This window comes from Perissodus microlepis, chromosome 22 (assembly GCF_051167445.1).
Source record: "Perissodus microlepis isolate ML-2025 ecotype Zambia chromosome 22, ASM5116744v1, whole genome shotgun sequence".
NCBI classification, from domain to species: domain Eukaryota; kingdom Metazoa; phylum Chordata; class Actinopteri; order Cichliformes; family Cichlidae; genus Perissodus; species Perissodus microlepis.
Genome location: NC_140481.1, coordinates 18,302,629 through 18,327,182, shown reverse-complemented (window position 1 = coordinate 18,327,182; position 24,554 = coordinate 18,302,629). Strand labels below are relative to the sequence as shown.

The 24,554-nt window shown below is 43.7% G+C and overlaps 1 protein-coding gene across 2 annotated transcripts in view; it reads left to right on the top strand.

The window, feature by feature from the left end:
* Window positions 1-24,554, top strand: part of jarid2b (jumonji and AT-rich interaction domain containing 2b) — a 106,636-nt gene that overhangs the window by 26,547 nt on the left and 55,535 nt on the right. For both annotated transcript variants that reach the window (XM_084918943.1, XM_084918944.1), the window contains exon 2: window positions 22,314-22,440. In XM_084918943.1, the coding sequence (XP_084775069.1) occupies window positions 22,314-22,440 (127 nt within the window). The remainder of the gene's footprint in view (window positions 1-22,313; window positions 22,441-24,554) is intronic.

The following is a 24,554-nucleotide window of genomic DNA, read 5'->3' as shown; positions in this document are numbered from 1 at the left end:
CTCATTAAGGAGCAGAACCATTCCACCCCCACTCCCCATATGGGTGGTGGTGGTGGTAGTAGTTGCATAGATACCCTGAGCATGTATGTATAGTTGATCTCATCTAGATGCGCTGAGTGATAATGGATCTATTGGAAGGCATTAAAGTGAAGGCGCGGCTGTCTCAGATATGGATAGAAATGACAGCCATGGGAAAAAGATGACCTCACTTAGGAGCCCTTTGCGGCGGCGCCTTCTGGATGTCGTGTCTGTCTGTCTCTCCTTTTCCTTTGCTGCTTCTCTTCTACCTCTGGCAGCAGGCGCCAGGCTGTCAGGCTTTAAGTGTGTCTATCTGTGTAAGTGTGAGTCTGCACATGGGTTTGGACCATTTATGCTTAGGGCAGGGAGTTGTGGGCAACTGAAGCATACGGTGTCTCCTGAAGCAAGGGGGGCAGTGGCATTGGAAGGAGCTCTTCAAGACTTTTGATGCACCAATGCAACTTTGTTTTTATCTAAATTGACATCATTACGACTAAGAAAAGAAATACATTTGACTGACTTTGTGCAGCCAATAACACCTTTTTGCACTTCCTCACACATGTTGGTCAGAACGCCCACAGGGGACGTGGCATGCTTTACATTGCTAGCATTCCTTCTGACATGTTCCATATAAGCTCATTGATTTCTTTCTTAGTTCTTTAACTGATCTAAAAGAAAAGATTCTCCTCCATGCCATCTGTGTTAAGTTCACATGTGTTTTTATCTAAATGAAAGTAGAACTCTGTACAGTTGCACTGTGATTGACCCTCCGAGGCCCATAATGGCCCCGGGTGCCCAGCAAGTTTGTAGTACTGTCTACTGTTTGAATAATATCACCACTTAGCAATAAATCAGGAATAAAAAAACAGGCTGTCAACATCTTTACTGTACTGTAGCGGTGGCTCTCAGCTCACCGTTTACCTCAGATGTCAAAATACCCAGTGTGGCACAATGAGGCTGTACAACTTTGTGAAAGGCTCACTGGTGTCCAATAACAGTGATGCTGAGGGAGACAGGTGGGCAGATAGAACCAAATATCCACGGCTGGTATTGGTATTGGATCGATGCTAGTGCGATACTATCAACGCTTTGTTTCTATCCTCTATGTTCAGTATGTAGCTGTGACTTCTCTTAAATAAATGATTTTTTTTTTTGTTAGGAAATGAAAACATATTTCGAACATGCACTATGAAAAATGTCTGAGCCTTTCTGTGTCTGTTGTATTTATAGCCTATGGCACATATAAACAACCCAAAATGCTTTAGAGACGGGCACATTTACGTTCCAGATCTCCAGAAAAACAGTTTCAAGATAGATGAAAAGCTGTATTTTGTATTGGATTAATTAATTGTTGTGGAAAGTAAAACTGAGTGATTTAGCGGTCTTTAAAATGTGTTCGGAATTTGCAAACTGATGATTAATCTCATAAATCATCACACACTGCTCTCTCTCTCTCCTACATAAGCTGTCTTCAGAAGTTAAGTATTGGTATCTGCATTACTGGCCTTGTATTTACTTAATATCCTGATATGCTGAGCTTTGCTATTTAAGCCTGCTGATTTTTGCCACAGTGATCCAGCGTTGCAGAAACTTTGTAACATTTTTGGACTCAGGGAAATTGGTGAATAAACACTCATATGATGTAAGAGTGGAATCAAACCATTTATCAGAGGGGAAAGTGAGACTTTTGAGCTTAACTTTAGCTGGCGTGATGTTGGTTTATAACCAGCTGCTGCTGTTCTTGCCGACTCGCTGTCAGCTGGAGGATTGCATGTCTAACTGGTCAAATAAATGATTTAAGGTAGAGTAGTTGCGATGTAATGCGTTGACCCTGTCTGTCTGGACTATGTGTTTTTGTTTTCTACCGTGGCAGTATGCTGGTGAGAGACACAAAACTGAGTGTCTGGCAGGCTGGGGAAGGGCATGTTTTGGGGTTTGGAAACAACCAGACTTTGTAAAGGCCAGTGGCCTATTTGGCCCGAGAGCCTCAGGCTTCTCCCCAGCCAGCCCCGCCCCAGCCAGCCCCGCCTGCCTCCAGCAATATTTACGACCATTTTTTGGCAGGTGAGAGCATCTGAGCGAGCATTCGTGATTTGGCTCACATGTCTTCAACTGCCTTGTCTGGGCCGAGCAGAACGCCTCGCATGCTGTAGTTTTTAACACTCTGCTAATTGAGCCCCATTGAAGCAGAAGTTGGTTTGCCTTACAAAGCGACGCTCCCTTACATATGCATTTCAATTATTATTATTTTTTTTAGGTATACTCTCAGCACTTTCCTCTGTTTAGAAAGCTTTATATCAGGAGAGAGGAAGTGAAATGTCTGCATCACTGTGAGTTTTGGACTTTGCTGAATAGAAAATTTGGGCCTGAAACTGAAACTGGCAGAACTGCAGAAACTAGCTCCACAAGTTTCCCTGAAACTGCTGAGAAATGGTCTCGGTTCAGACTCCTCAGGTCTGAATTCTGAATAATTTTGGGAGAAGAGGCACGGCACTGTACCGGAATTATTTCCAGCGTTCGTGTAATTTTAGTTAACAAATGTAACTGAAGGACAAGTCAGGACAAAGGCTTCTACTTTCTTTTTCCACTCACACATATTTAGCCTCGAGCCAGCAAATGAAAACGTGCGACAAATGTTCTACTTTTGTTTTAGCCGCTTCACCTCGTCTCTGCTTCAGTCTTACTTTAATGTAAGTTGACAGTTGCTCTAAAAAGAGAAAGGGGAAGGACAGGCTGGTAGAGGTGGTGACAATCTGAGAGGTGGTGAGACAGCATCTTGAGCTGATTCCATATTTCTGATGTCTTTAGCATGTGTGTTTTTTTTTTTTCTATTTCGAAAGCAGCACAAAAAGCAGAGTTCAAATTGATTGCAAGTGGCGTGCAATTACGCCCTTGTATTTCGTCTGCTTCTCTGTACCGCTCTCTCCCCCTCCCCCTCCGCTCCCTCCTCTTTTTCCAATCCCCCAGTTATAAACGGCGGAGAAGAAATAAAACTGGCAAAAGGTTTCTCGCTGAGCAGCTACAGGAAAACGATTGTGAGCATTTGCTAACAGATCATCAGCTTAAATTAAATGGTACATTTTATGAGAGCTCTGTAAATCACGCAGCCCTGCTCAGGACGTTTTAAAAACACAAGCTTTGCTTTAAATGGTACGTTGGGTACAATTTAAGGTACTTACGCTTACGGCAGCTTATTTCTTGGAAGTGCTAAAAGGCGGGTGGAAAAACCACTGAGCCAGAAGTACTTTTTGACTGAAGGAGACTGGACCCTCATGATATAAATGTGTGTATCTGCTGTTGTCACTGTCAACAGACCGTTATATCGCACATCTGTGTGTGTGTGTGTGTGTGTGTGTGTGTGTGTGTGTACGACAGAGATGTTAATCCGGCCAGAAAGCAACAGCTGACCAGCACTTTTCACATGCATCAGCTTCAACTTTCTATTCTCTCCCTCAGATACACACACCTGTGCTGTTCGTCTCCTGTGCATGTGTTTGTCTTGGTAGCTGCAGCACAGGACCTTAAAAGCCCCGTGTTGTTCTCACTCTGTAGGCTGATTTTATGTGACAGGTGCAGTCCTCCAGGCGGGACAGAGCTTGAGCTTTTTTCTAATTTTTTTTTTTTTTTTTATTAAAGCACATGAATCAATTAAGAGCCGCGGCGCTCGCAGCGGACACGCATGCACGCTCTTCATCACTGCACGTAGAACCCTCAGCAGGAAAAGAGCTGATGTCAATAACGAGCAGAGCAGGACTGGCTGGTATCAAGACGGGGAGTGTCGCGAGCAGCTGGGTGGGTGTCGGTTTCCAGGCTGGAGCGATAAGGCGAGGCGGTTTGGTCGATACTGTGGGTCTGCGTCACAAATGCAGTTTGGCAAGAAGGGCAGGCGACACAGGAATGGCTCATTTCTGCATAAAACTCTTGAGTGATTCACATTCAAATAACCGTCTTGAGCCGATGCTGAGAAAAAGGCTTTATCAGTGCTTGGAGAAGTTACTACAAAGCGGGCCGCTTAATGCGGTTGTGAAATTCCAATGGAAACATGCTGGCAAAATAAACCCCAGCTGAGTGCTGCGCGCCTGTTCGTTCCCAGACCTCTTTGTTGTTCCGTAACTGCAAAGTCAGGCCTCAGCTGTAACGTGGAGGGTTTCTCCTGTGTTTGTATGTGGACACAATTTAAGTGTCAGTTTGAAATTTCTCCCCGCTTGGAGGGAAAATATTTTAAGTGAAGAAGTGAAATATTCCAAATAAATGTACCTAATTCACGTTGCTTGTACATTAACAGGTCACAGCAAGCAGAGCGCGCGCGCACACACACACTCCAACCCTTTTCCTCCTTCTCCTTCCTCCCCCCGGCCTGCCGAGAGTCTGTGGCAGGTTAATAAAATAAACATACATCTACCAGTGGCAGTGGCAGGCATGTCAGGCTCCCTTAGCTGTCATCAGCTGTGTGTGTTTGTGTGTTTTGATGTGTGTGTTTGTGTGAGGGTTTTTTTTCCCCCCCTCTTGCACAGGCTGTCACTTTTAGCTGGGATGTCAAAGCTCTCTCTCTCTTTCTATGTGTACCCCCTCCCAAAGCACATTGCAGCCCATATGGGGGCGAGCATTAGCTTAGCACACTGTGTACCAGAGCAGCTAATGACTGCTCATCACTGAGGGGATATTGTCCAGTTCTACTCTCTGATTAAATGGTACATGTTCCTGTGGGAAAGCGATGTCCTTGATAGTTGTGAATAGTCAGAATACATCTATAGACCAGTATCAATTGCTTGTGTGTTTGTGTGCGTCTGCGTGTTTTCACGTTCATGTTTTAATGCTGTTTATACTTGTACATTTGACACGTCAATATAGCCTTGGTTTAATGACCATTAGAGATTCTGGGGTTTTCCAAGGGTTAGTTAGCTACACGTGTGACAGATGTGCAACATCTTGTCTTTTTGTGAATATGGCCAAACATGCATTTTATGGCCTTCTAATAGTCTAAATATCTTCAGACTTTTCTCAAAGAGGTCGACACTTATGACACCGAAACTTAGGAAGACTTTAAGATTTTTCTCTATTTGTTTCCTTGACATGAAACAACTTATTGAGTACTAAAGAAATAAAGTAATATTTAATTAATTAAATCATAAATGAAATGCAGACCTGAAATGCAGGTCTGTGCCAGATCTGTGGCGAATTGGTCCAGGTTTACTACGCCTAGTTATTCATTTTCTTCAAAGATTAACTAGTGCTGAAGTAAGTGTGTGTGTGTCCTCTAAAGGCTTTGTGGTGTAGGCCAAGCACAACACAGCTGCCCACCCACCCTCCCACCCAATCTCTCTTGCTCTCTCTCTCCCTCTCTCTCTTTCTCTCGCTCTTTGAAGTTTGTCCCAGTCCAGTAGAGTGGTACAGGGTCAGGATGGAGAGGAGGATTAACGAGGCCCCTGGTATAGACGGATGAAAGGATGGTGGGATGAATGGTCTTTATGAAGTGTTAGATGAGAGGAGGGAAGGCCAGGTGACGATGGCCAGTAGACTCTGGGTCTGAAGCAGACGCTGTGATTGAGAGCCCAGATCTAAGGTTTAGATTAAAGACAAGATCAGTCCCTGGCAGCACTGATATCAGCACACCCGACGCCCCTCTCGGTGGCCTGTATTTACAGTAGTGTTTAATGTTTCTTTTTCACCGCCGGCTGCCGGGGGAAGGACGCACCAGAGACGCGTCGGTAGTTCGGAGTCTAAATTAGAATGTAACTCGTGCCTGCTTTCTCAGAGGTGATGGGCGCTGAGCGAGAGGACGATTGTGCCTCCTTTCGCCGGGAAGTTTTGACTTGTGTGGCGCCGGCCTCGTATTGGCCGCACACGGCGAGGTTTTCTCTGATTTCTGGATCAGGCTTGTTATCCACAAAAGAAATTCTCTGCTTTAGCATGCCACCCACCCCTACAGATTGTTCTCGCCACCGGCGCTAGAAACGCGCGCGCGCGCGCTGAGCAGATGTGTGTTAGCGAGCGCACATGTGCCGCTACGTTGCAGAGCCGTGCAGCATTAAACAGACAGTGATGGATGTACAGTATGATTGTTTATTTTGCCTCGCTGTCGGTGATGGATGAAGATTTGTGCGGATTTGAAAATGTGGGTGAAATGTGGTGAGGAGTAGGAGGAGGAGGGGGGAGCTGTTTTAAAAATCAACTTCCCCAGGGAGAGAAACGCCAGCAGGGCCTATAGGACAACCTTCCATCATACCCTCACCTTGTCTGAAATTAAATGCCCCCTCCCCCTTCCGGCAGTGCAGCAATAATTCAGCAATCACAATTTTATCACTGCCCTGTGGGACTGTCAACAATTATCTCCCCCCTCCTGTGGTGCATATTGTTTATATCAAAGAAACCAGCTGATTGTGCATATCGAGGAAAAGCCTTTTAATATTGGTCAGCCTGGTTTTTAAAGATGAACAAACGCCACTGAACAGGCCTCATCTTTTTGCTTTATCATCCAACGCTCGCAGAGACGTACGATCCACCCGGAAAGGCGCGCCACGTCTCCTTGAAATCATAAAAGATATCCACATTATATTTATCAGCTCTGAATTCCTTCATCCTTACAGGCCACCGCGTACAAAACTTCCTCTGTCTGCTGATGACAGCATCTGAGCAGCAAGACATTTCTAACACCCTCTTCAGTTACCGTCTCCCCCAAGAGGCCAAAAAGGAACCAGGGTGAATGAATAGAAAGGGAAACTCGAGACACAATGCCTACCTGTCCTCGCTCCCTCCTTTTTCTGCTACCAACTCCCCTGTGGCATCGCTTCATTTCCTCTTTTTTTTCTCTTCTTTTTGCTGGCAGAAACTGTCTGACTCTTACGATTGCTTTCACACGGGCAGATGGCTCGAACGGGAGATTCTCCAGCTCAGACTAAAAACAAAACTGAACCCCAACCCCCCCCCGATCTTCTCTGTGCTAATACATTTCTTTGTTTTGCTTTTTTCCCCTCCTTTAAAAATTTTTTTTTTTACTCATAACAACAGACGCTTTGTTAGTCAGCCAGTTTTTGCAAACCAGGCTTTCCCTTTTTCCTTTTCTCTCATCTTCTTCCTCCCTTTCCTCCTCTCACGCCACGTGGCCAGGACGGCTCACCGATTCCAGCACGCATTTGAAGACAAAAGATGACAATTTGCTGCGTCTCTCTTGCTTTTAAGCACCGGGAGTTTGAGCACGTTGCACATCATTAATGAGGCAGAGGTTCGGTGCCAGGTGAAAGTTTGCAGCTGCGATCTAAAATTGTGCCAAGCGTGCTGCGGTAGCCACAGTGTTCACATTCAGAGCATGACTTGAAAATATTGATTATCATGCTGTGACCAGCTGGAACCTGAAGAGATTAATAAAGATTACACTTTAAGATTTACTGAATGCATTTTTAGAAAGTTCCGATCTGTGGTTTGAACGACTGTAATATTAAGTTGCTTAATATGAACGATTGGAAAGGAATCCAGGAGTCCCAATTTCACCTTGCATTTGGAAATAAGAACCATGTGATCAAAACCCCCTTGCAGGCCGAGGATTTGCTCCCCCATCAGCAACTGAAAGGAACCTCTTTCTTTTCTCTGCCTGCTCTTCCACAGCACTTTGTCATGTAAAGAGGCCCTTATCTGCCTCTGGTTGGGGGTAAAGGGGCCAGAGAGGAATAGCTGGCCGGATCCCTGGGGCCACCAGAAATCGACGCATGTTAAATGAGTGACTGTGATTGACGGGTCCTTTTGAACAGAGTGACTGAGACCCACCCACTGACGTGACTGCCAAGAGGTCAACTTTAACCCCCACCTCTCTGGCCACCTGCTTGCCCTCGACCCTTGACCTTTTTAGCTGGACTTCTTTTTTTTGTGGGATATGAAACCAGTGTGGCGCTTAAACCACACGTGGTCTTTGATTGATTGGAAATTAGTTGCTTATTTCTGCAAATAAGCTTTTGTTAATATTATAGCTTTAATTTTCTTTCGGCATATTGACCATATGTTTATATTTTGTGGTTTTTGCCTAACCTTATGGTACCAATTTAAAAAAAAATGCATATAACTAAATGTTCCAGAAAATAAATTCTCATTTAGCCCAGGTACTCCACCTCTCACCCACCTAGGCGGGTCGCAGGGGGTGTGCTGTGCTGTCTGGTGCTGTGCTCGCCTCCTTGAGCACTGCATTTGTTTAACCACGTCTCGTAAAAGGCTGGCCAACAATGACAATTTAATGGACGAAACGAGGGCAGGGAAGTGAAGCGATTTCACAAGGTCTGATTTAATTTGCCTCATTCGGACTAAATTGGGGCACGGTGTTTGGGTAAATAAACAAGATGCATCTGGACTGCAATAAATAGAGTCAAGTGGCGAGAGGTCGTGTGAGTAGGAGGTTGCGTAGATTTTTCCATTCCCCTGTGAATGGCTCCAGATTGGTCACAGAGTGCTTTTGTAGCACTTTGCCATATTTATTTACGGCTTGCTCTCACCATTTCACTGTGTTTTATTTACTCTCCTTACTGTGTTAGATGTTTCAAAGTTTGTCGGGATTGAAGTATGAGATTGTTCTCACTCTGGTGCACTTCAGCCTACTTGCTGGATATCGCTGCTAATTAAGAATTTTCCAGGATAGTCACAGCTGCCTATTCTGTAAGTTTCATGATTGAGTTGGTCTTGAATGTCAAATTCTGCAAAAATGTAATTGGTGTATAGCATATATCCTTTTTTTCATATGTGACTACATGTGGTTAATTCCTGAAGTACTTGCAAGTGTACGTCCAGTGCAAATCCCCCTTGTGTGTGTGTGTGTGTGTGTACATGAGTTACTTGAGAAGCTAACAGACAGCGTTTCAACACATGCTTCCTCCCATTCCAAGTTTGTCTTTGATTACCTCACTAATGAGAAGAGGCAACAAACTAAAAGCAGGCCTTAACTATTGACTCATCAGAGCCTACGCATGTTTTTTCTCTGAATTGCTCAGCTGATGTCAGCCCCTCCCCCAATGCAACGCAAGCCTATGTGTGCACACGACATGCTCATTTCCATAAGGAAAATAGTTCGGTAGACTGGTTCAGAGCCAGAGGGTGATTATTTGTTTTGTTAAATTGGGTAATTAACTTGCCACCCAGCTGGCATTTGTAGCTCATTCAAAATAGTTTGATTCATTTTTTTTATTTAGCAGTATAACACTGCGAAAATAATAGTTGTTTATGAAATAATAGAGAAATTATTGGTGAGTCGTCAAAAATACGACTAACTACACAAGGCTTGAATAAACATGTTGCATGTAATCTGAATTGGATTTCTGCTAGCAGACGTTCAGGTTTCTTGGCGGATGGGTACAGGATAGGATTTAATGTATTCCTCTTTGTAGGTGACAAGGCGTGTCCTTGTATGCTCTTGACTTCTATAGATTCTTTGAGTCATCCTTAAGCTATATTTGAATACATATGATTACCTACAGACAATTTTCTTTATGTGACTTTTATAGATAGCTTTTAGGCCTGCTGCTACTTCTTTTTGTTCCTCAGCTGTCCGGTTTCCTCAAATCCTTTTTAAGCACACACTGCACAACCATCCTGAAATATACTTGGAGTTTCAAATTCCCATAAGTCTGTGTTAAGTGGCTTAATAAACACAAACATGATCAGGTACAAGTACTGTCTCAAGAAAAATGTTGAAAGACCTTCAGAAAGCCTGCAGAACTATTGCTCAAGACCACCTTTAAAAAAATAAAGTACACAACGCTGTAGCTGATAGGATAAAGGGATGGAATCGCACCTTGTGGCCTTGACTGTGTGTGTGTGTGTGTGTGTGTGTGTGTGTGTGTGTGTGTGTGTACACACACATAGCAGGACACAGTTTGTCTGTAATGATCGAGACAAGCTCTTTTATAATGTGAGCCTTTAAGTCCTTCAGAGATGGTCTGTGTGTGTGTGTACAGTGTCAAAAGAGCTGTGTTGCAATGGGCTTGTTAGCGAGATTGTCAGCCAGAGAGAGACTTGACCTTACATGGTCTGTACAAGCTATTCTGTTGTTGCTGTCATCAGCCCCACTCACGCTAGTGGAAAATGGGTCTCTTTACTTTGAAAAGCAGTCCTAGCATAGAGACTTTCTTTCTTCTCAGCTTTACGTTCAGCGGCATGTGATATCAGGCTAAAAAACGATCGGTGTCAGGTTGTTTTTCCCAAGACAAGCTTACTTTGCGTAGAGGTGAATTGCTAAATTGCTACAGTCTTTGTTGTTGTTTGTTGTTTAAAGAAAGACTGTTTTTATTTATGTGTTGTTTTGTTTTTTTACTTTAAAGGAATCTTGTTAACGGTAGTGGTATTGTTGAGTACACCAGTGGGAAGTTGTATCTGCCAATCTTAGGAATTTGCATGTCCCTGTGAGAGAGTAAACAAGACCCCATCAGATGTCAAACCCAAAAGAAGAAAAACTCTCAGCGAAGCTCGCCCGAGCTTTTTATGAGTTAGTATGTTCCGTGTAGGCCTGCAGTGTTTTTTGTTTTGTTTTTTCAAATGGGACTTTGGATCTTTAGCCAATATTTTGTCATGTTCTCATCCCGTCTCAGCTTGGTTTGTTTATGGTCTGGATCCTCACGCCACCTACCACTACAAGCAGCTACATGCAGGCTCCCGTAGCCACACACCCAGAGCATGTCTGTGAAGTTGGATACACAAAGTCAGACTAACCCTCAAGTGACTTACCCACAAGAGTGCACACGCATCAGGGCCAACAGAGGGCAACTCAGGACACACACTCACCCCACCTCCTGTCTGGCTTGCTCCTGTGCCCGCGCGGCCCCACCAGCCGTCTGCCAACAGGCGGGTTAATATTGCTACCAGCTGCAGAGGGGGTGATGCCAACCAATGCCACCCGGCACCAGGCCCAGAGTGGCTACACAAGAGTCTTCTCTCCTCTCCTCTCCTCAAGCACAGATCCAGGCCATTTCAGGACTGCCATCCATCTTAATAAATGACACTGGGCAGTGTATTACCTAGCATCGCAGTATGCAGTAACGGAGGGGGGGTGCATGACAGACTAGCAAAGAAAAGCAGGCCTTCCATCACTCCTTTGCTTGCTCACTTGTCTCCTACACCTTTCCTAGCAATGCATCTCTGAGTCTGGCAAGTTGCTTTTTTTTTTTTTTTTTTCCCCTCTTCTTGTTAGTTTGTGTCATCAAAACTGCTGCAAAAAACTTGACTTATCCTTGTATGACTATAGAGGTTTGCATAAGGATGCTGAGCAAGGGTTTCAAGGTAAACATCGCTAAGGTTGTAGAGGGACCACTGTACACACTCTCACAGTTTGGCACAGTATGTGATGCCTGTGCTGACTGAAACCGTTCTCGCACATGAACTTGAGGGAACTGAGAAGCTTCCTGACTAGCGCAAGAAAGCAGGACACAATATCACCACTCACAGACTATTAATACAGACTGTTTCTTGCTGTGCAGAGCACAGGACAGTCAGGCCTCGCGCAGACTTTGTACCAGGGAGTTGTCAGGTTTAAGATCCATGTGACTGCGTCGAACGTTTTCATTTTTGCGAGCCGTTTTTCACACATGCGCTGCAGTGTGAAAAACGGCTCGAGTCAAAGAGGATGTAGCACAGAGGGCGAGCCAAAAATCAGGGTGTTACATCATCGCTGGACGGTTTCCACTGTCTAAAAGTAATAACAGTAATTTTGTTTGTGGAACAGTTTTGTTTTCTAATACAGCAATTTCAAACGCATTAGGTGATTTCTAAGTGTCGACCAATGGCCCTTGATTTCACTGACGAGGCCCACTTAATCTTCAGCGGATGCAAAATACTATCTCTCAAAAAGATCTCTGAAAAGTAGGCAAGTTTCTAAACCCATTTTTTTAACCCACAGGACTGCTTTTTTTCCTTTTTTCTTTTTTAAATTTGAGAACAAATTGTCACAATACCTAAAAATGGTTTGTGTAGTGGCGAGTGTGAAAGCACATGAGCACTGAAGGTGTGAAAAGGGATATTTTAAGTCGCTTTTGTAGCTACGATGACCGCATCCGACTTCATTGACCAGCCTGGGCCAAGGCTACCACTGTAGTGCACCAGCACACACAAACACAAGCTTTTTAAAGCCTGAATCGACTCACTTCACAACAAAAGGCGCTACCTTTTGAGCATATTAGACCCTGGTTATTTTGGTTGGAAGAGATGCAAGAAGGGGCCTTGGAGATGAGCAAAGCAGGGTCAGAGGTCATCCACATTTGTTGAATTTGAAGAGATGCAAGCAGAATACAGATAATAAAAACTTTTTTTTTTTAAATGTAGTTGTCTCTGTGATCAGCAAGAGGTTCTTCTTCTACTTCTTCTTCTTCTACTTCTTCTTCTTCTACTTCTTTATTGGTATCGGTCTCATACCAAGTAAATACAGTACCAGTATTGCTGATACCAATATTGATGCTTTTAACCTATAAAGGCCGCTTGTGCAGGGGAGAGCAGTATGATGTATAGACTTGTTAATTTGTGAATTCTGAAAATGTTTTAATAACCACTAAATCGCTGTAATCTTTCATTTTCACAATAATTAGCTAAGGCAAGTAAACACACCACAAAACTGTTATTTTGGAGAACTGGAATGTAAAAACGCCTCTCTTAAAAGCACTTTGTGTGCGCTTCTGATGTTTTACTGTGCTATAGGCTATAAATAAAACTGATGTGACATTTCCCCGAGTGCATCTTTGCAGCATTATTTTTTAATTTCCAAAAGAATTTTATTAAACACAGTTCAGTGAACAACCTACTGAACTTGGAGGATGGAAAGAGAGTATTGATCCTATCGCACTAGTATCAATCACAATACCGATACCAGTGTTGGTATCGATACTTTCGATATCTGAGTCTACCCCCCCCCCCGACCTCCAGTATTCATCTGGGTTAATCTGACCCCTCTCTGGCAATACACACATCATGTAACTTTTCCTTTATGTGGGCAAGTCATGCTCTCTTTCACACGTTCAATATCCTTTCAGTGCCGTAGCTGTGGAAAGGTGGTGGTGGTGGTGAGGGATTAATGTGTCTTTTCTAGTAAAAGCAGCTCACCGTGCCTGTGCAGAATAAGACCAAATGAGGTTCGTGCCTCGGGGTATGAGTTGTTGTTTTTGTTGTTTTTAAAGCAGACCCTGTTCTTGATGGCACTTGTGTGCTTCTTCCTGTCTGATTGTTTACAGCTTTACCGAACTGGATTCCAGATGTAATCCTGTGGTGCTCTCTCAGAGCGTGCCTATCTAAGGCTAACACGGAGAAAACAAAACAAAAAGTCTCCCTGAGGTGTTGCCCTCACAGCGGCTTGGCTTCCTACAAAAGACGTCTTCCCCCAGTAGCAGACGGGTGCTGCATAAACTGACCAAAGGCTGGTGGTTTTCTGTGTATTCGTACGAGGCCTGTGAGCCTGCAGGCTGTTCCTGTCAGACGAGGCATGAGGCTAATGAGGTTACTCTGTTTCCTGTTTCTGCCTTCCTGTCCCCTCCTTGTTTGTAGGAGGGGGAGGGCTTCAACTCTGTGGCACGATATGTCTATACAGTCTAATATAGGCCTACAGTTTCTTCATGCATATGAGAATACCTCATGTGAATTTGCGTGCACGGGACATGCACATCAGACCGCAGCAAGCATTTAGCACCATTTGTCTCTAGCAGTATCATAAGAGCTCCTAACAGCGCTAGAATTTGTCAAATTAAAGCTGGCGGCTAGTAAAAGCTATGGGCTGCATCACTGCAGTTAAACGAATAAACCGAGGGAGTCGTGTTTCTGTCTGTCTGCTGTTTTTTCAGTTTGTTTTGGTTACTCGTCTTTGGCGACTTGTTCATGATCATCATCATGCCTAGTTAGTTTTTGACCCTAGAGAGCATTAAATCATTCGAAAAACCAATTATGAGAAACCAAATTTAGCACGAGCTTCTATATGATCAATCTTACGTGCACAAAACAAAGTGTCATAGTAGCCGGCAAGCAGCTGCGCGAAGAAGCTAACGCACACCTGTGGAAATGATCCCACTTTGCATTTTCCCTCTGGCATTTACATCGATTATCTAACCGAGTTAACTAAGATTCCACTCATCATTTCATAGGATTACTTTGGCCTGGAAGTTTTTTTCTGTTCTCCTTTAAAGTCTGTGTCTGTAAAATCTTACAGCAATTTTCAAGAACTGTTCTGGCTGCCTGATACCTTACCCATCCATCTGCTTTGCGGCCTCATACAATCTTACATCTTACGACACTTTCTTACCATATTTTCAATGATAAATGCACGCGATGGCTTTCATAATCACGCACTGGGCAACTAGTGCCGCACATTCTGATTGGAACCTAAGAGCACATTTCCTTAGTTAATGAAGTAAGTTGTTGCCATTGATAAGAAGCCGTACCTAATGTCTGTGTGTTTGAAATGGAGCTCTGTTGGATGCGATCAGCAGCAGATTCTTCAGGGATCCTGGCAGAACAGCAGGGCGATGTAGCAGCCGCCGTGATGAATGGCAGCGTGTTGGGTAGCGCCGTTGATCAGAGCTTACTGCACGTGACCACAGTTGGAGAGCGTGCGTGTGTGTTTGTGCACGCGTGGTGTACAGAAATGAGTTAAACCTCTGGTCAGTGGCGTGCAGCCAAAGTGAAACTGATATTGTGACAGAGTTGGAGAGTAAATGTGTTGAATGAGGCTGTTATTATTATTAAACGAGAGCCATTTGTTGTGCAGTCTGTCAGATCAAAGAGGGAAAGTCTGCACACTGGTGTATATATACACGCGCACACAGTGTTTTTTTTTTTTTTTTTTCTTTTAATATTATATCTTAATGCACAATTCCTATCATGAGGCGTTTTGATGTGTTTTGGCCTATTGTAAGGCCAGACGTGGCTCAGCGTGGCTCAGCCTACCAAATGTAACTTCACAGTATGAAGAATGTTCCTCATCTGAGCCCTAAACGCCATGGCAACAAGGCTGTGAAGCCACTGCAAAGTTGATACCACGCCACTCCTTGAACATTTCACTTTATGAGAGACACTTAAAAATTCCCTCAACAGCAGTTCTGCTGTCCTGTCTCAGCTTGGCGACAGTCAAAGCTTTGAGTGCAGGTTTTTTCTTTTTTCTTTTTTTTAGGCTAATGCTCCTCCGGTGTGGTGTGGTATGACGTGCACAGAGTAGAAAACCTACAACTCCTTCCACATGCTGTTAGGAAGCATGAGTCGGTGTTCCAGGATATAGAAGAATTAGGCTAACGGCACAGAATTCAGAAGAGGCTTAACCTGCTCATGTAGCTGGTGCTGCTGGAATTTATGTAATATTATGTGCTGTTTCTTCTTCTCTGCTTTTTCATGGTTGTTTGAGGGTCATTGGCACATGTCTTGTAGGAGTACAGGTACTTTTTTTGGCATGTTAATTGCCCTCCATCCATGAGAAGCAACATTTTTATTTAGCGGGCTTAATGGAGATGCACACAGACACACATACAGGCTCTTCAAAGCTCTGTGACATTTATTTCTTTCAGTCAAATTAAGCTCGGTGTGTGTGTGTGTGTGTGTGTGTGTGTGTGTGTGTGTGTGTGTGTGTGTTAAAAGCTCCCACCCTCATTCCATCTCTCTCTCTCTGTCTGTCTCACTCTCCGTGCTCCACTTTTACCAGCCTGATAGCATTTAATGCTCGACAGGGCTGAATAGCTCTGGCAGTCTGTCACTTACGTGCGCTCAGATTCAGACGGTGCGTGCGTGCGTGAATGTGGAAATGCAGACAGCTGATATGATTGACAGCGGGGAGACGCAGGAGGTTGGCGCGCGTCTCATACCGAGCCCGGCTCAGCACGAGCGGCCGTCGTGACCAGACGGAAGGCATTTTGTTCTCGTGGAGAAACGTTGATCTGCTGAATGTCGACAAAGTGACGTTCAACAGCATTTCTGCCCACGGGAAGATCTCGATTTTAAAGTCTTCACGTTATCACAGGAGGCATCTTGTAGTCTTTGTGCATTTGTTTCCTCTCTCTTATTCTGCAGATGGAAATACTCTGAAAGTGCTGGGGCTATCCCAGCATGACTAGTTTAAAGGGAAGAGGGAAGGCCCCTTTGGCTGTACAGATGTGTGTGTGTGTGTGTGTGTGTGCGTGCGCACAGACACACATTCCATTGCAGTGAGCTTGTGGTATAATGAGGCGATATATAGGGCCCCTTGTCCCAGGCAACCCCCGAAACCTTGTTCCATTCGGCTATTCTCTGAGGTCCAAGCTGAGCTAAGCATCCGGTGTACTTGAAGCTGTAAGGGAAGTGGGGACCAGGATGTAGTTAGGATCGGAATGTAAATTTTCAACGCAAACACGTGCTTCATGCTTAAGGAAGCTGGCCTGGTTTTAGTTGATCTTGCTGACGTAGGATGAGGACAAGTAGGATTTTTAGGGAACAGCTGCCACTGTTTACACTCGACGTTGGAAATAAGCTTCAGAAAGGCAAAATAAGTTTTCTAGTTTTTCTTTATTTTCTTTTTAAGTGAATCACTGTACTGCTTAGATATTGCATATGTATCCCTCACTCACAAGGAGTTCCCGGCAGTACTCAGTCGGACATAATTTGAACCTTTTGCAGCCTGGTTTTTGTCTTTTTAATGGGTTAAATGTTTCAGATCCAGAAACGCTTGGTCATGAGTGCGAGAGAGGCCCCAGTCATGTATTTGGGAATTAAATAATTGTTATCAACGTCATCTGCACTGCTTGTGAACCCTCAGCAGTCGAGTCCTTGCAGTCATCTGGGGACCATGTGTTAGTGGTAAGAAAGCTCAACATGTGCAGAAAGGAAAAGAGATGGGTAGTAGTGGTGTAGGGACCGTCCCCGACTACTGGAAAACAAAATCCCAGGCTCTGCTAAAATAACATTTCTCCTCCATCTATCTGTCCTGCTATTGCTCCGTCCGTGCTCCAACAGGAAATGTGTTAGAATAACAGATTTTTTTGGGCCAGTTTTGTAGAGCGGATCGCAGCTTGCGCATGGCCCACATTCCTCTGCTGTGACATCCGCACAGTCGGCAGCAGCACAGAGCTATTTATAGAACCGCTAGCTTGTACACACGCACGCACACCCACACTTGCACAGAAATGTATGCACGCGCAAGTGTGCGGATTTATACGTGCGGTAGACTGAAATGCTAACGAGTTGTGTTCATTCAGTAGTGGTGTCGCTTACATGTAGCTCTCTCGTGTTTTTAGTTATTCATGAGTTGTATATCATCTTGATGATAAAAAGAGAAAGCACGTATTGGGTTTAATCATCTCTTGTGTAGCAGCACCAGGGATAAACAGTGAGTCTCTGTGTTAAAGGCAGCTTCTTCTTTTGCTTCATGCTGTAATAAGTAATTTCACACACACACACACACACACACACACACACACACACACACACACACACACACACACACACACACTTCTAAAAAAAAAAAAAGTACTTAACAAAACACTGGCAAAGTACAGCTTTGAGTTTTTGGCACTGGGGTATTTTTATACTGGTAATGAAATCAGACTGGGCTGGTGTTCAACATGCTTTTGTTGTGCGAAATGAATCCATTGTTTGCGTGTGATATTTTAATATGGGAGTTAAATATGGTCTCTGAGGAGATCTGTATTGTCACCGTTTATTCCCACTGAATGCTCAAGTCAGATTTTTTTTTTCTTTTTTCTTTCAACTTTTTGAGTGGATTCCCAGAAGATTCAGAACCCCATCCTCCTCTCCAACTCTCTGCCCCTACCCTGGTGTCTTACACCACATTTAGAACATGTGTTCAGTCTCCATTCTGGGTTATTGGATTTGCCTGCTTTGCACAGAGGAGCATTTGAACGGGGGCTGGACTTATGAAGTGGAACCGGCGCCACTTTTTATCCAGCTAATGAGCTGGTGCTGATGCAGCGATGGATGTAATCCTGTGCAGACTCTTGAGGGCTTATGCCTGGCACAGTGCAAGACTGCTTTTAAACATTTGCTCAGTTCTGTTTATACACCTGTGTTGACCGGGATTATTCGGTTGTTGGCAAAACTCTAGTTTTGCCTGGCTACTGCTGCGCACCTTTAAGATGGGCTCCAGTTATACTTTGAGCCGTTTAAGCCAGCTCCAGGATAATGTCAGGAAATGGAGCAGAAAAAGTATTTTAAGAAGCCCAGTGGTTAATCTGTTTTTTCTTTCCTTTTAGAGCTGTACTTCGTACTTAAATTGAGAGCAACATCACAGGACATAAGAGATGTAATGATCTTATATGACACACTTTTTCATGCGCATTATCCCTATGGATGCTTTAAACCTATCCGCCTGCATTTATGTGTATCTGTGTGTGTTTTGTAGGATGGCTTACCTGTGTATTACAAAAGAGTTGGGGGTGGGGTTGCTCGGTGACAGTAAGCGCACAATTATCCTGAGGCATCACTTGGTTATACATACGCACTGTGTGCACCGAAAAGGTCCCCGCGCTCATTAGTGGAATTCCACTAGCCTGGTGGGAGCTAGTTGTAGGGTAGATGTGTGTGTCAGTGCCAGGTAGCTCTGTGTAAAAGCGGTCTCTGAAGAGTTCTGGCAGTGCCTCACAAGCGCAGGCGCACACATACGTGCACACGCACGGTGTGCTTTGTTTGTCAGGGAAAGTGAGGTGCAGCTCGTTTTGGTTGAGTAGATGTTTCTCTTCTTACCTCATGCTAAGCTTGTCCTCTGGTAACACGATGTATATGGTTATGGAGGGTTTCTGTAATGCTGACCAACATTTTGTCAAACACACACACATGCAGGCAGGTTCTTGTGATCAGAAGGCCCATTTTTGTCCTGGGTCAGAAAATGGCTGTGGAAACGTGTTTAATTGATCTCGTGCGGCTACGAGCAAGTATTGGGAAGTTTTAGGTTAGAGCAGTTGCAGCGGAGCACAGCTTTAACCGTCACTTTTTTCTTTTCGTTTCTCCCCTCGGTGAAAAGTCGGTCAGCATTTCTTCCCTGCATTTTTTTTTTTCCCCCCAGTCTCGCATGTGTACACAGTGCAGGAAATATCTGTGGCAATCTGCCAACTACTGTGAGGAAACCACAGAGAAACGGAGAGGAAAAGAAATACAGATGAACTTTAAGGTCATTTTTTTTCTCCCAATGCAGCTGTGTCTGGTGTTTTTGTGTGTGTGTGTCGAGCCATAGAATCTGTATATGAGAGCATTTGTAACCCTGAGATATACTGTCAGTGCTGTGTGTGTGTGTGTACGTACATTTGGCCTTCTGCCACACCATGGAGGGAAAGAGTGCTAGTGAGCTGTCTAGGTAATTGGTGCTTACCTGGCAGGCTTTTGCACACATGCACACACAGACACACTCACACGCACACACAGTGAATGGATTAGATGACATTAACTACAGGAGAAAATGGCATAATTGAATACTTCCCACTATCTGTCTCTCTAGTGTGTGTGTGTGCGTGTGGTCATGTGTGACAGTGTAATGAGTGACTGCACGTTACACCCCCAAAAAATACCCGATCACCCTCTGTCAGAGGCTGCGAAGCATCAGTGCACTGGGAGGTCTGCTTGCATGTGTGTGTGCACATGCGAGCGTGTGTGTGTGTGTGTGCACGTGCGAGCGTGTGTCTTGTATAAAGGCAGACATGGCTGTCACCCACCAGCTCCATCATGTGCAGACACTCAGGTTTTAATATTTGCCCACCTTTCCCCTCACCAGCTCTTGAGGCCTTTCCCCGAAGGGTCCCCGGGCAGACCTCAGAAATCAAAACAAAGGCAGGAGCTTATTTTTATCCACCGAAGAGACGGAAACAACAAAGAGAATCTTCAGTTTTGTCAGTGTTACAGTCGTATCAACAGAAAACACTCAAGATATCTCTGACCTTTTAATAAGATTTAAATTAGACACCATATCGCTGAAGTTGGCATCTGGCCTGTAATCCAAAATTTGTACTGTGCTGGCTTATTTCTTTTTCCTTTTTAAATAAAGTTGTGTAAAGGCAACTCACCACTTTCACACTGTTTTCTGCTCCTTCATATCTTAGTTGCATGTTTGATTGTGTGTGTAGAGAACATTTCCGACCCCAGGAGTCGGAAACAATGGGTTTATTCACTCGCCTGTGGGAGAATCCATACCAGTAGGATAAGATTACATCGCTCTCTATCTTCCACGCACACAGAAGTACAGTTTGTGTTCCCACAGCTCGTCATCTTTACTCCTCTGCTTCTGTTTTTTCTTTCCTTTTTGGGACTTTTTATTTATTTAACTTTTAGAATTTGTTTTAATACTATCGTTGTTATCTTGCAGCAGTAAAACAGTTTGATATGAGTGTTATTATAATTTTTTTTTTTTTTTTTTTTTGTTCGATGTGGAATTTTTAATATTTATTTTTAAAATAATGCACCCAGCCAACAATGATGCCACTGCAGTGTCCGCCAGCCACTTAGCAGGGCCAGCTCCAGTGGTCTGAGTCAACTGGATGAACAAACAGTGTGCTCCCACACAAGTCTGCCTCTTTACATTTGACTCAGACAGAAGGAAATGTGCTTGCTGAGATGGGTCGACAGGACTAGAAATGTGCTTTTAATTCAGATAATTAGCATACATTAGTTTTTTTTTTTGGTTACATAAAAGCAGCAAATGTTTTCTTTTCTTAGACTTAACAGCTGAAAACCACTCGCCCCATGACTCGAGTAGAGAAAAGCTATTTCCAGCTTCCATTATTTATTAATACCTCTTTGTTGTTGCGCATGTCCTAATCTCATTTCCTTTAGTCATTAGCGTTGTTCGACATCAAACACAGCTGTCAGAGCAATGAGTGTAAGCAGCAAGGGAGGAAAGAAGTATGGTGATTGCTGTTGGACACTCACTAAAGACCCTTTTAAGAATGCTCTTTGCGCTGGAATATTTTTTTCCAATAAGCCGTTAAAACTCTCAGTGCGAGCAATGAGTGTTTCCAATAACTTTCCCTCCATGTGCTGCACATTCGACCATCTTGTGTTTGTTGCCTAGACCGAGTCTGAATGGGTCATGTCTTGGAGAAGGATGTGTTGTGCGTGCGTGTGTGTGTGCATGTGTGACTCCTGGTGACCTCTTTTGACAATAACAACTTTTGTCTCGTTCTCACTGGGAGAGATTAGCAACACATAAACTCGCAGTCCCATGATGCCTTTTTCATTTGCTTCCTACCTATTCATCGCTTTAATGCTCTCCGATCACGGCGTTGTGGGGAAAATGCGACCCCTTAATGTATTGTTATGCAAATGTATTGCCCCGTGTGTAAGCTAATGCTATGTTATGCTAATAGTGTGTCATGCTAATGTCACTATGTAGTGAGAAATGTTGGGGAAGGATGCAATAAGAACAATATGGAAGGGAGTCCCCATTGTACTCGGATCTTTTTATTTGTTTTTTTCCCTCTCTTTACTAAATCTATCATAACTCCTCACACATTAGCACAGCCGTCACCTAAAACTCGGATTATTTATCTGATGTTCTTCTTGATTTAGCTACATTTAGTTTGTATTGTAAGCTAACAGCTTTAACTGTTTCTCCACTCTGTTAGGTCATTGTTACATTGCTGGGTAATGCCATATTTTTAGATAAATAATTTACAAGTTTCAATTTACAAGCTAATATTATTACAAATATCCATTGTGTCTTGCTAATACATTCATTTGTTTATCCACAGTGTTAGCTAAAAATTCAACTTTTACAAGTACTTTAATCAAACTAGCCGTTTTGTTCTGTTTTGACCATTAACTATCTGTTAACTATTCATAAAATAATTGAAAATTAGTTTTCAGTTTTCATTCTCTAATTGTAATAGCTTGTTCATAGTTTAGCTAAAAAAAACAACTTTTTTTCCCTTAAGTAATTCCTTAATTCTTGGCCATTTTTGGAGTTTTTATGCTACATTGAATGTGCTGAGTAATTATGTGGTTATCTCTTCATAAAAATGTGAAAATGTACAGACTTTGTTGACGTTAGTTTTAGCTTTCTTTTGTTTTGAGACAAATCTAAGCCTGGCTGCCCTGTGAGCATTTCCTGACCTTGACCTAACGCCGCACTACTTTGGAAGTTCTGTTGCCTTGCAAAAAGAAACAAAGGAAATGGCCCGGCATAAACAGCTGTCCAACTTACAAATACTGTCTTTTATTATGTGCTTTTCATGTTCTTGTCTGCCAAGTTTTGTTTTTTTTCCAAAACATGATGTGAACAGAAACAGAGTTAATGGTTACAGAAAATGGGGAAATGCACATTGCTTGTGGTTTGTCTCTGCGATGAGGGCTTATACTAATCCATTTTCACCCTCTTGATATCTTCACAGGATGACAGTGATGGGATCCCGTGGTCGGAGGAGCGGGTTATGCGAAAGGTGCTTTACCTCTCCCTAAAGGAGTTTAGGACTGCACAAAAACGGCAGCTGGATGGGGATGGAACCACAAACTCTAATGGTGGGTTTAAGTCCACCTCCTTAATGCTCTGAGGAGAGCATTAAGGAGGTAAATGCAATACTGCATAGCTCATCTTTGCACTAACGTTTTCTTTTGTTTTTGTCTCTGGGTTGGGTGCTACAAAAGAGCAGATTGAGTAGATGTGTAGGTGTATACTGTACAGCAGTAATACTTTGCTGAATTAATCAGTGTTAAAGTGTGAAATAAGGTAAACTGGCCTATTTGTTCACATCAGCAGCATTCAGTAAGTGATTATACAAATGCAAGTTTGCTGTATACTACAGATTAACCCTTAAGCACACAGGACTGGCTGTTTTGTTAATAGAATTGAGAACTCTAGGGGAACTGATTATCTTTCCCTGTAGGTTAAAACCTTTTGCAGGGATTTGCTGTGTTTCTACTGCAAGGACAAGGGTCTAAATAAAGGTCCAGAGAAATGACTTAGATCCTCAAAATAACCCATCTGAAAATTCAAGGACTTGGGTTTACTGAAACTTCTCTGCTCCAGTCCATTAGGTGGTAGTCATGCAAAAACAGTGGTAATAGGATAGAAAGTGAGGCACAGGTGACACTTCTACACCACCTCCAAAGATCCCCAAACCTTTAAAAGGTACAAGTGCGAGAGCAGGGTTGTTTTTAGTAGAAACACACAAAGTTCCTCCAAGGTTCCTACTCAAGGATAATGGTTCCTCTAGTGGAAAAGTCCCGTTTGTGCTCTTTATGTAGCTGATGACTTTGCAAAGAGAGAAAAACAACTTAACCCAATTAGTGTGCTGTTAACAGCTTGCCACAGTAAAAAGAAACTGTGCAGAAGGTGTGAGAAGCTGAAAACTGTCACGCTGTTGTGACAGAATCGGAGGCAAAGAATGGCTGCAGTCATGTTTTGAGGGAGGGAAATGTCACAGTTGCTTGTTTTTTTTTTTTTTTCTTTTCATTTTCATTCATTTTCCTTTTTGTTTCTGGTCACTGGGCCGTCTTTCGGGCCAGTGTCACATCCTCAAAGCTGAAAGCATTTCCCTCTTGTTTCTAAAAAAGTTGTTTGTGCATCAAACACAGGGACACAGATGAGGTCTCCAGCAGTGCCACACACAAGAAAACACGTGTATAGGTGTTGTTAATTCCACCTCCACTCAATAGCTTTACACATTTACACCCATCCTGGGGTCAGGGCTCATTAAAACACGAGCCTATCAGACGCCTTAACTTGAGTTAATACCCGAAATTACTTACTAAAGACAGAAATCCAATCCCATGGTCGAAGCCTGCTCCAGAAACAGTTGAAGGAATTTGTGTGTTTTTAAAAAAAGAGAGGCTGAAACGACATGAGAAGAGTGAGTGCACAGGGGGGATGAACAGCTTGTTTTGAACCAAGCTGCCACCATGTCTTTGTTTGACACTGGTGTTCCTACACACACATACACTCACACACACACAAAAGCCCTTAGCCAGCCAACAGCGGTGATTTGAACTTCACACGTGCCTCAGAAGCTATTCTCAGTTGACATTAACACAACCCAGACGTGGAAAGAAAGAAGCCAGGAGGAAAAAAAGAGCCTCTGAAAGTTCACGCCCAGTCTTCCAGCTCGGCAGAAAGAGAGACGGGCATAAACGGGGAGGTGGGAGCCTCTTTTGAAATGTAGCTTATTTCTTTTCCTCGTTTCTTATTTTTGCCATTTTTCCTTTATTAAACACAAAGATTAAAAAAAAAAAATCCTTTAGTGTTTCTGTCCATAGTGGTTCTGAGTGCCACCCCTCCCTCCCCTCCTTGTGTGCCAGTACATCTCCGTGCGTCTGTCTGGCATCTCATAGCTGCCACTCCAGAGCTCCTCAGGGCCTTTTAAGCCGCCGCGGGTAGCTGACCTTATCGCCTGAATAAAAATGACTCATTAGAAAGCGTTGGCAGCCTGCCGCACCGGGGGTAACGACAGCAGCCCGCACTGACACAAAAGGGAGTCGGGCTGAATAGACGGGACCTGCTGTTTTAGAGCACCGTGGGTTAGCGAGGATTTGGAGGCTGTGCGAGCGGCACAGTTTCCTCTCTCGCACAGACATTGTGGTGAAACTGTCAGCCATTTTGGAGGATCACACTCAGCATGCACTACATCCTGAATGGG